Genomic DNA, 16,565 nt, shown 5'->3' with positions numbered 1-16,565 from the left:
GCATTTGCGCCTCTTCCGGAGCTGCAGCTGCCAGCCCTCCTGGGACCGCCACTGACACGGATCATCGGATACAATTAAATGCTCTAATCTTAAAAAAAAAAAAAAAAGAAAAAAGAAAAAAAGTTTTTTCCCCAGGCATCTTTGGGGACTACAGGCCATGTGAGGTTTATGATATTTGTAATGGAAATTGATCAATAAAAGACTAAATCTGTCAAATCACAGTATTACAGCTACACTTAATACTTGCATTTTCCAGAGTTTTTAATGAGGATACATATTCCAACACCTCGAGATTTAGTACCGTGAGGCTTCCCTGCAGGGGTTTGCTGGAGGGTTGGGTGAAAGGGGATAGAAAAAGTGGACCGATTTCTCTGTACTTTCAATTTTAGATGATTTGCACTATATAACGGGCCTCTCATCAAAGACTCTGCAGCTTATAGATTAAATGATGCATTCACATGATCCAGGCACTTTAATTACTGGCTATCAGAGCATAAACTCAGCAGTGGTTTTAACCTGCAGCTGTAACATTGAAGACTCGCCAGCATCCCTGTCCCAACCACAACACCCTCCACGCTGTAAGGTTACAGTGCCAAGCCTATTACTTCATTTGCCGTTAGGCCACTTCCCAAATAGTGAAGAGGTTTGGCTTTTTCTTTGTTTTCACTTTCTATATGTCCAACGTAAAGTATCTAGAGCTTTCGGTATTTTCTCTTACTACTGCATGGTAACATAAGGAGTGAAGCAGACTGAAGACCTCTCCAATGCAATTTTCTGGGAGGTGAACCCAGAATCTAAATCAAGCTTTCACTTTAATTATTTCTATAGCAGATTATCTACCTCCCTTCAAGGATCTTTACTAAGAGAGATCTTTTGGGGCAATCAGGTTTTTTTGCTATGCCATCTTTGTTTTTTGTATACTGTAAGGTTTCGGGAAAACATTTTTAGTTTGTTTTTAATTCTTCTAGCTTGGCTATGCAGAAAATACAGTGGCATTATCAGGAAGCTCTTAGTTTAACCTTCATTTCTCTATTTGGAAAAAAAAGAAAAATGCAGAAAAATATATATTCTTCTAAAGACAATGAAAGAAGAATTTTTTAAAATGTAATTCATATTGTTTATCTAGAACAGTAAGAATGCCATTTGTAAACAGACATTTGATAAAAAGGAAATTTATGTATGCCAGTTCTTTACATTGGTGTAAAAGGACTATAAAATGGGTCTGGCAAAAATGGCAGAGACAGAGAATGCGCACAGACAGTGCATGCTACAGCGTGTGTGTAATACGAACTCAAGCAAAATAGAAGCAGAACTGCCCATTAATCACATGGCACAGGTGAAGGAGAAAACAGGAGACTGGAAGACGTGTCATGTGGTTGACGATACAAAATAAAGCAAGTTTTAATATATTAAGCACCACAATAACAACAATTTAAAGAGTATTCCACAAAAAACAAAAACAAAAACAAAAACAAAACTTCTTGGTGACGTTGTGAGAATGGAAAAGCCGAGGCGAGTCCCAGAGATAGCTGCCGATTTGTTGGCATTTATCCATTTTATTTGACAGATTTTAAGCAAAGAAGTTTCTATAAATATATCTATTGGCTGAATAAAAGTTGCTTTTATTTCTTTTTATGCTCCACTAGGTAAAACAGAACATGTTAGCTTCTGGACAGTTGTATGTCACACTCGAACTGGATTCTGGAAGGTGTTACTAACAAAGCATCCATATAACTAATGTAAATACTTCTCTGTCTGAGGCAAACAAGAATATGTAAATGCAATAATATATACGTGCACCAGTTTTTCATGTTGTCTGAGGGCCTAGTAAACAGGTTCCTTGTATTTCTACTGGACTTTAAACAAATAAATGAGAGATAAGAAGAACTGGATCCCCATTTCTCAAAAATGAAGGCTGTACAAATGTTTATTTTACAGGGAAAATATATTCTACATAGAACATTAATTGACCCAATGTGTGTTTTGAACTTACAGAAACTCACTAAAAAACCCCTCTTATATTGAGGTTAAAATTGGAACTGATGTCTCTACTCATCAGCAGGTTTTCATAAACTGCTTGTGCCAAATTTTAACAGATGACCTAGAAACCAGTTGTGCCAGGCACTGAGTGACTCTTTATAAACATCTGTATATACTAAGAGTCTGACAATGCTGCTTGGGTGGTCTTCCTTTTCCTCTCGGAAGATTCGGTTTATTTTACCATTCTACACTTTAGTTTCAAAGCTTGCTTTTGTTTAAGGTGTATTGAAGAGCATAACTTCAGAAGCTAAAATAATCCAGATATGGCATAGCCATCAGGTGCATAAAACAGAGAACCGGTTCCAGTCACACAATGTCAAGAACTGCTGATTTTAGGTCATTCTCCAAGGAGTAAAGTAAAAGAGGGCTCCCATGTTAAAGAATTACTTTACCTTTGTGTCTCCTCTCAGCTCTAACCTTCAACATGGATCATTTCCAGCTACCCGTAAAAACTGTCTTAGGATGCAGAATATGCATATCTAATATTCTATCCAGGAACACAGTCATTTTGCATTTGCTATCTATGATGAAAGTAAAAGAGAAGAATAACCACTCCCAAGTCATTTTCATTGCTCGTCCTTAGCCTGCCTCTACGGCTCCATGAGTGGAATTAATTGCTTATGCATCAAGACTAGCTCATTAGATCCCAATGAGGGAAAAGACAATTTAAAAGTCAATGTTATATTTAACTTCCATCACCTTACGTTCTGAAATTTCCAAAGTTTTCCAATTCCAATTCATATATTCTGTGCTATTTTTTGATTGTCAAGCAAGGCCCAACTTAAAAAGAAAAAGCAATTACTAGGGGCTGTGACGAACGGATGTTGTTCTGTGCAGCTGGTGTTGTATGTAGATATTTAGTGTCAAAGAATATGGGCTAAATTAAGAGTAAGCTAAAAACTGTGAGACTGCCAATCCTAATCGTTCTGTTGATCTCGCTTGTTTACAAAGGAAAATCAAAAATGTCATAATCTTTGCATGTACGCATGCAAAATCAAAAATTACCACTCACGGTGCATATTGTTATTTCTCAGACTGAGGGACAGAAAAAAACTTCTTCCCCAATTCTCTCTCTACTTATTAATCTCACAATAAAACCTCAAGAAAGAGAATGTGAAACAACCAAAATAACACATGGTGGTTGAATCATAATTCAGAAGTTGGATTTTATTTCTGTAAGCTTCTTAACATGCCATAAAAAAGCATGGTTTTCCATAGCTTCATTTTAAAGAAAAATAAATTAATTAATGTCATGAAACTACAGTTTTGATTCTTGTACACATTACACTCAGCAGTTTTCCTTTCTTGCTACTCTTTTTCACAAAAGTGAAATATTCACTTAGGCCAATTATAGACTATTGCTGAGGAAGTTTGTTTTCATTTTTTAATTCCACATACATCTCTGTGACTTCTTTTAAAGCTAGTAAAATAATGACCAAATTAACAAATTAAAAATACCTGGAGCTAAGTTACAGAGTCTTCTCTCATGCAACAGTACTAACAGCACTACATAAAAAGATTTGTACAATTAGAGCATCTATTTTTAAATTTTCTGAAGTGAGCCAATTCCCACCTCTCTTTGCTGTACTACTTTAAAGGCCTCTAAAGATTTTTTGTTTATATCCAGCTTTATATGAATCTCAGTAGTTATCTGTTTATAGGCAATATAATTACACACAATCCTGCCATTTTCATCAGATATTTGATTTGGTACCCAAATTCAAACAATGCCTATTGGATTTAGATGAAATAGTATTTGCAAAGTTTTGTTTGCTATCAGTGTCAACACACCTTCTCTCCCAAGAAATCAAACGAAAAGAAATTTAATTGCAGGAGTGGGAAAAAATTGCTAATGAAATAATTTCAAAAGTATGCTCTGAAGATATCATTTAAAAAGTGGAATATTAATACTAAATATATTTGGGGGGATAAGGGAAACAGTAACCAAATAGGTACAGGAAACTTCACAAGAACCTGATCTTTAGATCTTGAAACAAAGCATATCTTACAGACCACAGGTACCCTACTTTTAAGTACTAGGTAAGTGCTCTCAGGTGGCCATCCTTCTAAAGCGTGAAAGGTGCAACTGGCTATTTGTACAATGAAAAAATTGCATCTGTCATCCTGAAAAGAAAAAAAGGGGGCTGGGAGGGAGAGGCAAGCGTTCTGCCTTCTCAGCCTACATGTTTTCCTACATGTTTCAGAAACAAAACATGTTTCCCTCTTTTTTCATTACTTGGACAAACATCTAGGTGCAGTGATTTAAGGACAGGGGCAGAGACACGGTGGCAATACCCCGAACCCATGCAGAAGCAGCCGCAGCCCTCTGCGTACAGCCAGGCAGCGGGCCGTGCGGTTTGCCAGCCCTTCCCGCAAGCACGGCCGTGTCCCATATGTACTAATATAACCAGGGGACACGGCAAGGCTCCCGGAAAAGCCCTTGGTTACGCAGTCATCCAGCCACCTTGATCTGACTTGAAAATTCATTTCAGACCTCGGGCAGCATTCTTTGCAGAGGCCTGCTGGAAAACACCCATATACAGCCCATATACTTATTTAGACATACAGAATGGTCATCCCCTTTTTATCAGGTTGCAAAACAAAGTTTAAGTGACATCTGCTTCAACCCCAAATTCAGTCATAACAGAAATAAGCCTAGCAGGTGACTAGACTAGTTCCCTGAACGATTCCCAGTTTTATTCTGAGACTGTGTTTCTTGGTTGTCTTTCCTTGCTCTGTTGTACAACTAGTATTTCAAACACATCTGGCATCTTTTTCTTGCTAGCAACACATTCAGCCAAAATCCAAACCTGCTTTGCACCAATAATATGAAAAAAAAAAAAGCATCTGCAGAAACTCTTGAACTGAAGTTTATAATGCAAATGCAGTGTAAGTCAGCTATTGTGGGTTACAACTAAATAGATGAGAACAAGTCAAAATCCAGTGCCAACTACTGCCAAAGAAAAAATACCTGCCTTTCTACACTTGAAAAAGATCACTAAACCTCAACATCCATCTTCTTTTTATTTATTTTTTGAACCTTTTATCAAGCTGCTCTTTCAGGTGCAGTTTATTCCTCCTCAAATCCAGGGTGAGTAGTATTAAAAAAAAATTGCAGGGAGGGGGCAACCAACCAAGAAAATACCCCAATGTCACCAAGTGAAAAGGTTCCAGTTCCACACCTGGAAACCTCATATTTTGATGGAGGACTAAAACATAAATAATTAAAAGAAATAGACAAACTTTTAAAAACTGGAATTTGCAGAGGACGTATTTGTTTAGGTGAATGGCAGAGGAAACCTCAGCCATTCGCTACAATATAAATTTTCTTATACCACGAACTTGAGAGCTTTGCACTGGCAGTGCAGCTTTCACCTTCTTTCAGAGACGGATGTTGCATACCGCATTTACTGCAGCAAAAAGAGACACATCCTGGGCGGTTCCCAGCATGCCGCCATCCCCAGCAAGCGACAGGCTCCCGGGCCCCCTCGTGGCCCTCGTGCCTTGGGGCACAGCACTGCCGTCCCCACGCCTGCGGTCACCCCGCCGGCGACGCTATCTGCCTGGCAGCCGCATCTGTCATCATACAGCAAGAGAGATGGGATAGCACGACACTGGGAGAAAAAGACGTATTATTCCTATTTCTCTGATGAAGAACAAAGATTAAGAGAGATCAACAGACTTGCTCAGCCTCACAGTGGAAATGCAAAAAGAAAAGAAAAAAAAACCCACCAGCTCTAAGACCTCTCTAGCATCTCATCAATAGGTTCTTCATTTTATTTCTTCAATATCCACCCACTAATCTCCTGACTCTCCTTGAGGACAGAGCAGAAATTTGATAGATCATCTTCCACGAACCGAGTGAGAAAAGGGAAAAGAACAAAAGACAGGGAGAAAACCGTAACTTCAACCACCTCTTGAGGGAACGGCGGGTTGCTGCATTTTTCCCTGCTTCCTGACACGTCTGGTCTTGACTGGCTTTGGGATCCAAATCGTTGAGTCCTGTCTGTGTACACAGTACTCAGCAAACTGAACAGCACAGCATCAAGTGATACACTTGTTCGTTATCTCTCTGCGCACCAGGCAAGGATTTTTCATTTTATGCTTCTCATTCCCAACTTGCTGCAGCAGTTCCAAAAAAAGAAAAAAAAGCCAGATGATGCTGAGAAATACTGTATTTGTTTTATTATTTTGAAAGTCAGGAATGCTGAGTTCTCTCACGGAGACTTCAATTTTTATCGCACTGAAATACCAGTAGCTGCTCTGTAAGAAAAGTCAGATTCTTCTTGGTGGTATCCCATGAAAGGACAAGAGGCAATAAGCACATACTGAAATACAAAAAATTCTCTTTAAACACAAGAAAAGACTTTTTGATTGTGAGGGTGACTGAGCACTGGAGCAGGTGGCCCAGAGAGGTTGTGGAGGCTCCATCCTTGGAGATATTCAAAACCTGACTGGACACAGTTCTGGGCAAGCTGCGCCAGGTGACCCTGCTTGAGCAGGGGGATTGGACCAGATGATCTCCAGAGGTGCCCTTCAACACCAACTATTTCATGATTCTACAAAAGTCATGAATTTTATACATGACCCAGCAGAAATAAGACACACTATTTTTATTTTATCTTGTGCTCTGTTTGGGTGCATTTGCTCTAAACTATTTCATCACCACATGACAAGCTGACAGCAAAGAGTTTCTATCACAAACAAAAAACCTGATGCACATAGTTTGTTTTTTAAATTTCTCTCTCTCTCTCTCCTATAGCAACATATTCTGCATTAAAACACTCTATTTCAACATTTGTAAATAACTCTCTTTCACTCTTCCTTCTCTTATTATGGGAAATCACATCTGAAATGACAAAATTCATGAATGTCTCACCAAAAAGAGAAAAGAAACGCACTGCCCAAATAAACCTGGATGAAGAAATTTCATGGTTATTGAATCCTTCAGAGCTTCTGCTTAAAACACTGCATTTTTCATTTTGAAAGCAGAAAGCTGTCTTCATTGCGCAGTGGTTTAAACATATCACAGAGGAGATGCAAGGCCCTTTGCATTTTCTCTGTATTTCTCCTTAGCCGATTCTGTTGTATCTCACCACTTTACTAACACTGTTAATCTGCTAAATGCTCTCTCCCTCTTGGATTAGTATGAACAAAGACAGAGGCTCCCAAGAATCAGCAGCAGCACTTAGGTCTCTAGCTCCCAGAATGATGCCCAATCTTTTAGTCCACAGTTTTCCCTAGTCTGTTTCATCTATTTACACTCTGCGAGTTCGAGTCCCTAGCTATAAAATTGAACTAACACACACATTTCCATTATAGGGCTCTTAAACCCTACAAATTATAATTAAAATCTATTGAAACACTGTGTCTTAGCTGACAGTGATAGAGCAGACATGACTAAGCCATGTTAAAAAAAAAGACTCAAAGCCAAAGGAAACTGAATCGCATTTTAAATCTGTTTTTCACAGTGACACCATTTTTGTTAAAGTTTCTCATATAATGCATACATGCTTTTCTCCTACCTGGAGATATTTCATTACAAAAATTAACTTTTATATTCTGTTTACAAACTGAATTAGAAAGCATTCCATCTTTCACATAAATAAATAAAGCAACCTGCAATCCAGCAATCTGAAAAGTTGTAGTGGCCAGTCCCAACCCAACAGGAATAGCAAAGATAACTGCAAGAGGAGACCGTGGCATCTCACAATGGTATATAGCTATGGAATTTAACACTGATGAGACTTATATCGAAGAATCTCCCATATGGTTTCCAAATTCTTCCCCTGCAGTTTAGAGAGCCCACAAAGATAAAATTTCCAAGAAGGAAGAAAGTACCTCCTAAAAAATTTCTTTCTACAAGATATGGCTACTCTCATCCTCACAATACATTTATAGATAAATCCATTTCAAAACAAAACCAAACCAAACCTGGCTGCTGACTAAATAGCAAAGGCAAAAAGAACAAAAAAATAAAAGACATGCGCTAAGTAGACTCAGCTGCATGTTTGCTGTTGCTGATCGCCCTGCAGAGCATGTTGCATGCCATTTGCTTTGCTCCAGGTGGGTGAACCCAAGAGCAAGAGAGGCACAGGAGCCCATGCACAATCATTTTTCTTCCTCATTGCAGTCTCTGGAGCTCTCCTTCTTAGTGTACATTTTCACTCCCTAATGCTATATCAATGCTGTTATCTTTGAGGCAACAATATATGAATCAAATTCAGAAAAGTCACAGTGCAAAATTTTTCATCAGCTAGTTAGCCACGGTATAACCCTGCATTAAGCAAGGCGGGTTAACTAGATAAGCCGTGCGTATTTCAGAGAAGCAGGGTCAAAGCAGATAACTAATTTGTAACAACATGCAATTCTTCGCCACAAATGGGGATGCAAATTAAAAAAACACATTAGAAAGATAAACGGATAATTAACTTGCAGTCATTATAAGAAGCAAAATATATGGTTCCTGTATTTATGTTTTTCTAGTACAGTAACACAAACATCTAAGGAAAAGGAAACCTGATTTTCATTAATGCAACTCTCACATTTTAAGGCCAGCTAGTTAAGCCAATTGACTTTGGTACTGAATTATTAAGAACGTGATTCAAATTAACAATTATTCAAAAACCAAGAACATCAAAAAACATTTTACTGCAGTGCAAAAACCACCTATGATATGCTTCAGCTGCACACAATCTGTTCAACTGTACATTTCAACACAGTTTAAACAAAATTACAGCTTGCAAATCAGGTATTACCGCAGGCCTTTGAGAAGTTATTTCTACTAAGAGATTTCTTCTTGTTTCATTAGAATGACTCAAGGAAGTAAGAGAAAGGATTAAGTCAAGCCTTGAATTACTAGGTAATATGTCTCTCACATACAGAGAAGCATTTGAAATGGATTTTCATATTCATTTTAAAAAGAATCCCAAGAAGTGAATTTACCTAAGAAAGCTGTTGATAATCATGAACCAATTTTGTGAATACTTGCATATATGAGGAGACCTAATCGTTTGGTTGAGACCACCCATGAGAAGTATATAGAAGGAAGAGATCAGGAATTACCCAGCTGAGTACAGTTACCAACACTACAATAATTCTTAAATAATGAGTAATAATAATTCTTCAAATAAATAAGTAGCTGGGGACACAGCGCGTATGGTTTCAAGTTGCTCTTACAAGACTTAAGTACAGGTGAGGATAAAGAATTGAAATTAATCAAGATCTTCCATTCCTAAGGAAACATAAAGTGCATTGCGACAGTTTAACAATAAATATGATGTATCTTTACAGTGGTGTGACACTAAAAACCAGAGCTGAGGGAACACTTCCAGATCAGTGCAACGGTTTCATCCCAAAACATCCTATTTATCGCAATAAATATGTGTCTTAAATTGAACACACATACAAATTAAGCAGGACCTCCTCCAAACCAAACTATCACTTTCTGTTCATTCTTTTTTACCTAAGGACACAGAAGAGCCTGATTTCCCATTTCATCTACCCGAATAACTAGGGTAGCACAATTTCTCCAACAGAATCCATCAAGCATCCTACCTTTTGCTTCTTCCCCAGTGCCCTTTTCCCTTTTTATTGCCCAGAACTACCGGCATATGTCCTAGCTCTTCACAGCCTTCAGTGCTTGGTAGCATTCCCACCCACTTCTTTTCATCTAATCTTAGGCATCTGCCCGTTTTCCTGCCATTCCAAATTCTTCTTACCCCAAATGAAATAAGCACCAAGAAGGGGTCTTCTCTCACTTGTTCCTGAGAAATAAATTCCTACTGCCAGATCCATGCAATTTCCCTCTGATAATTCCTCCCTAAATTGGACAGGGTTTCTACCTGTCAATTATTTCTCTTTAGAGGTGAAGGGCTGAAAGTAATGTCACTTCTTAGAGTCAGTAGGTGGATGAAGCTTTTGGCAACTCTCCCAGAATCCCCTGTCTTGTTTCTGCAAGACACGCACAGATATTGCTGGGGTAAAGTTGGAAATCTAAAACTGTGCCGCAAATCTCGGCCCAAGAACATATGTTCTTGTGCTGTCAAGAGGGAGGACTGCAGTGAAAACATTACGTAGTGCGAACCGCCCACAAAAGATAGATGGGTGCTCAAGCCCAATGCACAAAGCAGAAAATTAAGAGTGTTCTCTTTGCTTTGCTTGAAATGTCTATGTCATCTATAATCAACAAAACAGTCTGGAACAAAGCACAGCCATCTCTTTTTGTTATCTGAGTAGCTGAAGAAAACAACCTAATACAAAAAAAAAAGTGACAAGCTGTTACTGTTCAAAAAGACAAATATGTTTGGAAAAATTTAGTGTCAGTACTACAAGAGTACAAAGACTACAAGAATGCACCTTTTGAAATAGTAATACAAATGAAATTGTAGCTAATACAAAGAAAAGAAAAAGAAAGGGGGGAAAGAAAAGAGGGGTTATTAATATCAGTTCTTAACTGGAACAAGATTCACTACAAAATTTTGACTGGCATGAAGAAATCAATAAGCTGAAAACACAAATAAGCAATTTAGCACAACTGAGCTCAGTAGATTAATTCATAACACATTTTACACAAGCTATTATTTACTTCCAGTTGTTTACAGCTTCTTACCTATTAAAAGCAGTGCATTCACTGATCTGCTCCATTCAGGAGATTAATGTATACAGTGTGTAAAGAAATGGTAAAAGAAATTATCAGTATCTGTTGTACTAACCTATATTAGTTCTCTCCCATCTTCTTGATTTAAAGTTCTCTTGTGCCTAGCTTCCAATCACTACATGCGATCAAATGAATTGCCCCCCATACTGGTCCAATAGACATCAAATATTTGCATGAAAATCAAGAGTAAGTACAACTAATGATGCAAGACGACTAGTGTGAAAGATTAGCTGCTGTTCAGTTCTCTTCAATTTCTGCTAAGTTCAGACACTCAAAGAAATCTGATTATGCTGTGCATGGCCCTCAATATCCATGCTTCTGGAGTAATGAAGTGTAGTCCCATTATGATTCCAGAAAAATTATCTGAAAACGTTAACACTTCAAATGGATTAGATTATCTGTTTTCTTCTCCAGATCAGAATACTATGAAAGACGGTTTTCAAAACATGTATTTCTGTGACATGTCATCTCAAGTGACAAAAAACACACCCTTACCTACCTGGAACCCTGACCAAGCAGACATGTAAAGATTTCACGTTAAACCAAAACCTCTTTGGTTTCTCTCTGGACTGTGGACCTCAATGCCTAGGATTATTGTATTTTTATTAACGCTTTTGAAATAACCAGTACTCCATCGAAGATAGCTGAATTTATTAGCACAAAGCAAAGACTTCATTATCTGGGGTGTGGTAGTCCTGGCTGCAGGGTCTGTGTGTTTTAATGCTACATAGAATTAACAGTAATAAAGAAAAAATAACACATCTATAATAAGCTGTATAGTTTCCAACAGGATTTTGTGCTGTGCAGTCAGAATGGTATTCAACAGTGCAACTTCTCATACAAATGACTCATTTCTATTAGAAAATACATGTTCTTTTCCTTTTGAGTTTGATTTTAAACTATCATCACGATTTTGGGCAATGAAGTGGACTATACAAAAAGTAAATATAGTTCTTTCAATTTTTTTCAGTACTGCACTGAGAAATTTCTGCTGACTTCTCTGACAACTAATATAGCTCATGCAGAGATACTGAAATCTTATTGAAAAATGAAGCAAAAACACACACTCTGCATTTCACTGTTTTACTTTTAATAATGTTATCAAGGAGAGACAATATTTGCAATTTTTGTTTGTATTACTTGACTAGTGGCTCAGAAAGTAAAAAACTAGCAATGCTACGTCAGAAAGAGAGAACCAGACTAACTGCAGACATGCAGATTATTCAGTGGCAGTAGGATTTCCATGGAGATCAGTAAAAATCATTATAGACGCAGCCTATTTGCATTCAAAGAAAATGTGTATATTTAGGTCCTGCTTTGCAGAGTAATGAGTAATCAGAGCTGCAACTACAGTTAAGGGCAAAATCAAATTTCTAGAACACCTGCTGTGGATATTACTGAGAAAGTCTTAGGAAGAGGATACATCATGTATGACTGAAATAGTATTATCATTATGATGCAGTTTGTTGGACAAAGCCTAAAAACAAAGGTTTAAACCAGGAGCAGGTGAGAGAAGGACAAAACAACTGAAGATTAAGGCACATTTATCTCATTTATCACAGAAAGAGAGGGGAAAAAAATACCTTTCTTTCATGACTACTGGGTACTCCAGGGGTGTTCTGCTTGAGAAAGCCTGCTGTTGTGGACCACCTTGTAGGGTTTTTTCGTGACGGCTCTTCTGAAGAAAAATTTGTATCACTTACAGAGGTTGAGAGGCCAATCAGTGCAGGGTCACTACTACGTCGTACATGAAGAGGCATATCTGAAGAATAAAACAGACAGTAAATAAACACTGACTAGATTAGATACACTTTTCACATAGGAAAAATATTGTTTTAAACTCTGGATGGGTGGTTTTGACCAAATGTGGTTTTACAGAGTAGCTAGTTATTGACCTCAGCATAGCTCCTCAAGGCCAAAGTGTGTTTCATCCGAACCGCAGCCTTGCTGCTTGAGCGTCTGAGAGGAGAACAAGGACCAAACAGAACTCTTTGAACCTAGCAAAGCTCTTTCACTTTTTAAGTACAAATATGATACCGCTAATATCCCTGAGATTCTGTGTAGAATAAAAAATAGTATAAGGCTGAACAACAGTCTACAGTCATTTACAGAGCATTTTAAAGAGCAAGTAGATGAAGGTCTAAACTTAACAGCCTGGTGCCAAAATAAAGGGTGGACTAAGACTCCTTAGTAGGGCTAAGATTGTACTGTTGAAGATGAAGTCCTTCCCCAGCACTCTGCTGCCATGATACCGATGTGGGTACCTGCATATCAACCTTTTCTTCACAGTGAAAGGCAGCCTCCTCTCCTTTTAACACATACGCTCCATTCCTTTCTCAATACTTCTGGAAGTGACTGTTTTCTCCATTCTTCCCTTAACTTTCTGACAGCTGAAACAAGATCTGTGCTGATTTACCCTGATTCCCTTAGGCTTCCAGCTGGCATGACTGACAGAATAAAAATATTTCATTAGTAATAAATGATGCAGCAGGCGGGCAGACTGATTGAAAAGATATCTTTTTTAAATACATATAGAGGTCAAATCTATTCTGGAAACTTTGATGGCAAGCTGAACTTAGTTTCTTTTGACATACAACTCAATTTTTCCAATTTCATTTATAATCCTGCGACAAATATCCAGACATCTATAGTGTCCTTGCTCAAACAGAAGTTTCATTGCTTGCATTTGCGACCTCTTAGCACTCTCCCACTCAGCACTAGAATTGAAGTGACCTGATTTATCAGTTTTATTTCTTTTAACTGCTGCATTCAGAACCTTGAATGCAAACTTGAAAAAGAAAAGGTGAAAGCCATGACAGGTAAGCAGCAGAGTTACTGGGAAAGGCACACTAGACAACACCTGAGAATGAAAACCAGAACTCGTTTTTAATACTTTGATTAAGCAGTCTCTGAAGAAGCTGAACATGTCTCAAATACTAGAAGGAAAACAGTAACAGGAGTTTGATGAGTGAATAGTCCAAGTTTTGCAATATCTTTATGTTACTGCTATACATAATAATATTAAAATACAGAATCCTATTTTGCATGGCATTATAAAGACACTCAGACATAAAGTAGGTCATGCCACACACAAAAAGAAAATGTGTGAGGTTTTTTTTTCTTGGAGCAACTAGGTCTTCTGCTGCTAAGATATGTGCTAGTAGTACATGACCGAACACCAAAATGGTCATTCTATCTAAAGTCCAATCTGGTCAATAATAGAGGATTAATAAATGCTTTTCCCAATATCATTGTACTATTTCTCTTTCCTTTGAAAATTCTTCTATTTTTTTCATTTTTATAACAAAGATATTCACTACAATTAGTTTTCAGCAAAGAAAATTTTTCTTTTGTAAGTATGCATAAATGTTGTATTTAATATAATGGAACTAGAAGTAATTAAAAGATATTTTAAGAAAGATCACTTTAATTATGCAGAAAAGCATGTTTGGTCTGAGTTAATTCTACTTAGATTTTGATTACTTAGTATGTATATACTCATACAACTCATAACAGGTATTTTTCTTTGATTGCCTTGTCTTCAACTACTTCAAGCTTCACGAAGCAGCTAAAGGTAAAGCCTCTCATTTCCCCTTAGATGGTAAACATAATAAAAGTACACTATCAAATCCCACGAGATCACTCTAACACAGATGACACAGCTGTAGTCACAGGCAACAGCACCACAAAGCATAATGAAGTGACCCATTAACAACGGTATCTGTGCTGCTGGCTTAGCTCTAAACACACACTCTCATTTATTAGATTAGCCTGGTCAAGAAAGTGGGTCTGCAGCATGAGTGGTGCCACTTAAGAAAAATACCCATCTAAATTTGTTCCAAGCAGCAGCCCATGCGTATTATCCTGTTTGCCTTAGCTACCCACCCTACTACATAGAATTATCATTTTCAAACAGGAGTTCACTTGCTCCTTATGCTTGTCATCTATATATAAGCATGGTGATAACAAAATGTTCTTTTATTTTTACACCCTTTCTTCAAATTACTTGACATAACAAAAGTTCCTTTCAGTGAACTTCTATAGGGAGAGCAGCTGAATCGCCAAGGAATAAATAAAGAAAGAAAATGGAACTGAAGTCAGCACTTTTGGAGAAGAGATAGCACTCATCACTTCATTGCCTTTTTCTTTGTAACTAAAAAGTGACAATTTGAACCATGTTAAGTAGCAGACTTCTTCCAATACAGAAAGTCAACTGTACAACAGATTCCCAAATATGAGCACGCTCCAGAAAAACCATCAATGTGAGAAGTCTCCCTATATAACCCATTGACTGATGAGCCACCTTAACACAGCCAGTTTCATTTTATTAAGTTAGCTCTTGAGGTATTTTCAAGTATTTGTTGGACACTTCTCCAAATCCCCTAAAAATGCTGCTCTGCCAATGAGAAGAAACAACCTGATTAATTCGAGCTTCTCTTTATGAGGCTGGTTCCATACATAAGGATAGGTATTGCTAACCAAACGTCACCAATAAAGTGAACTGTCAAACACAATCATTTGGGCCTGCTGGATGTATGTAATCAGAAGATAAGCTACAAATTTAAATTTAATTTTTATTGGCATGGGACAAGCAAATGGAGCTAGTTCTACTGCATGCTGCTTGGATATGGACAACACCTCTCCAGCTTTTAATCCAAGAATTCAATCTTATTCACACTATATTAACCACAAGTTAATAATAACAATACTAATAATAATAATAACCACAAGTTAATAATAATAATAATAATAATAATCTCCTTTATACTTCTCTTCCATTCTAGTTCAAGAGATGGTTGCTAGTCAGTTTTGATACCATCTGTTAAAACAACAACAACAACAAAATATATTGAATGTGTTTTTTCTACCAATATATTGTTCATTACAATCATCTGGTTTACTTAAATTCATAGATTTGAAGAGGATATACTTTGAAATATTAAAAAGAAAATCAAAGGAAAAGAACTTAATAATTAAACCACAAGATGAAGTACGCGAGGGACCAATGCAATGTCACTGATTCCAGGATGATGGCTGATACCGTTTGAAGTCTGTGGTTTCTTTGAAGAGCGGATAAAACAGCAATGAACTCTAATCACAAGACTTCAAATTCTCTGTGGCACTAATGCACTGTAAATATTGATTCACTTCCACAGCTAAGGTGCCTTTTAAACAAGCACTTGAAATGGTAAATCTAATAATGAATTACAGGAAGTTTTACAAGTCAAAGAATTAAGGAAAAATTAAATTAAAAATCATGAAAGTTACCACTAACTCAGTTCTTGTGCCACATTCAAGTACCGTAAGCATTCAGCACCAAAATTTGAGAAAGAATTATGTGTAACAGCGAATCCCATTAAGTTATGTGTATAGCCCCTGTTAAGTTAAAAAATAGTCGTTCGTAGGATAAAAACCAACCTGGATAACAAAATGCCCACATCATAAACATGAAATGCTGACTGGCAGTCTCATTTTATTAAAAGGAACAGCAGTCTCACCATAAATTATAAAAACAGCCATCATACATTTTATAACCATCTTTAAATGTTAAGAACACACAGTTGTACCTTTCCTTCCTGCCAGCAATTCCATTTTTATTTAAAAAGGGTCATCACCTTTCCTGATTTTAAAATATGGTCACGAGCAAAAGTATTTGAGGTTCTGGCAAATTTCATCCATAAACCTGAATACTTGGTCCTGTATGAGACCACTGAATGCAAAGGATGGTGGTCCTTCAGTGAGGAGCTTATATATAGATATAGATATATAATGTCCCCGTATCAACTTCTCAGGTGACAGCTTATAGCTTAGGGGGCATGGCTACAAGAATTAAAAATACATAGAATAGCCAAGACAGCTCTACTCT

The 16,565-nt window shown here is 37.4% G+C and overlaps 1 protein-coding gene across 12 annotated transcripts in view; it reads right to left on the bottom strand.

The window, feature by feature from the left end:
- The window catches only part of PARD3 (par-3 family cell polarity regulator), a 465,794-nt gene that overhangs the window by 261,543 nt on the left and 187,686 nt on the right, over positions 1 to 16,565 (bottom strand). For all 12 annotated transcript variants that reach the window (XM_064505791.1, XM_064505797.1, XM_064505794.1 and 9 more), the window contains exon 4: positions 12,283 to 12,461. In XM_064505791.1, the coding sequence (XP_064361861.1) occupies positions 12,283 to 12,461 (179 nt within the window). The remainder of the gene's footprint in view (positions 1 to 12,282; positions 12,462 to 16,565) is intronic.

The sequence above is a fragment of the Dromaius novaehollandiae genome, chromosome 2 (assembly GCF_036370855.1).
Source record: "Dromaius novaehollandiae isolate bDroNov1 chromosome 2, bDroNov1.hap1, whole genome shotgun sequence".
In the NCBI taxonomy this organism is placed as follows: Eukaryota; Metazoa; Chordata; class Aves; order Casuariiformes; family Dromaiidae; genus Dromaius; species Dromaius novaehollandiae.
Note: the sequence above shows the minus strand (reverse complement) of the source record. Positions and strands in the feature narration are given on the sequence as shown.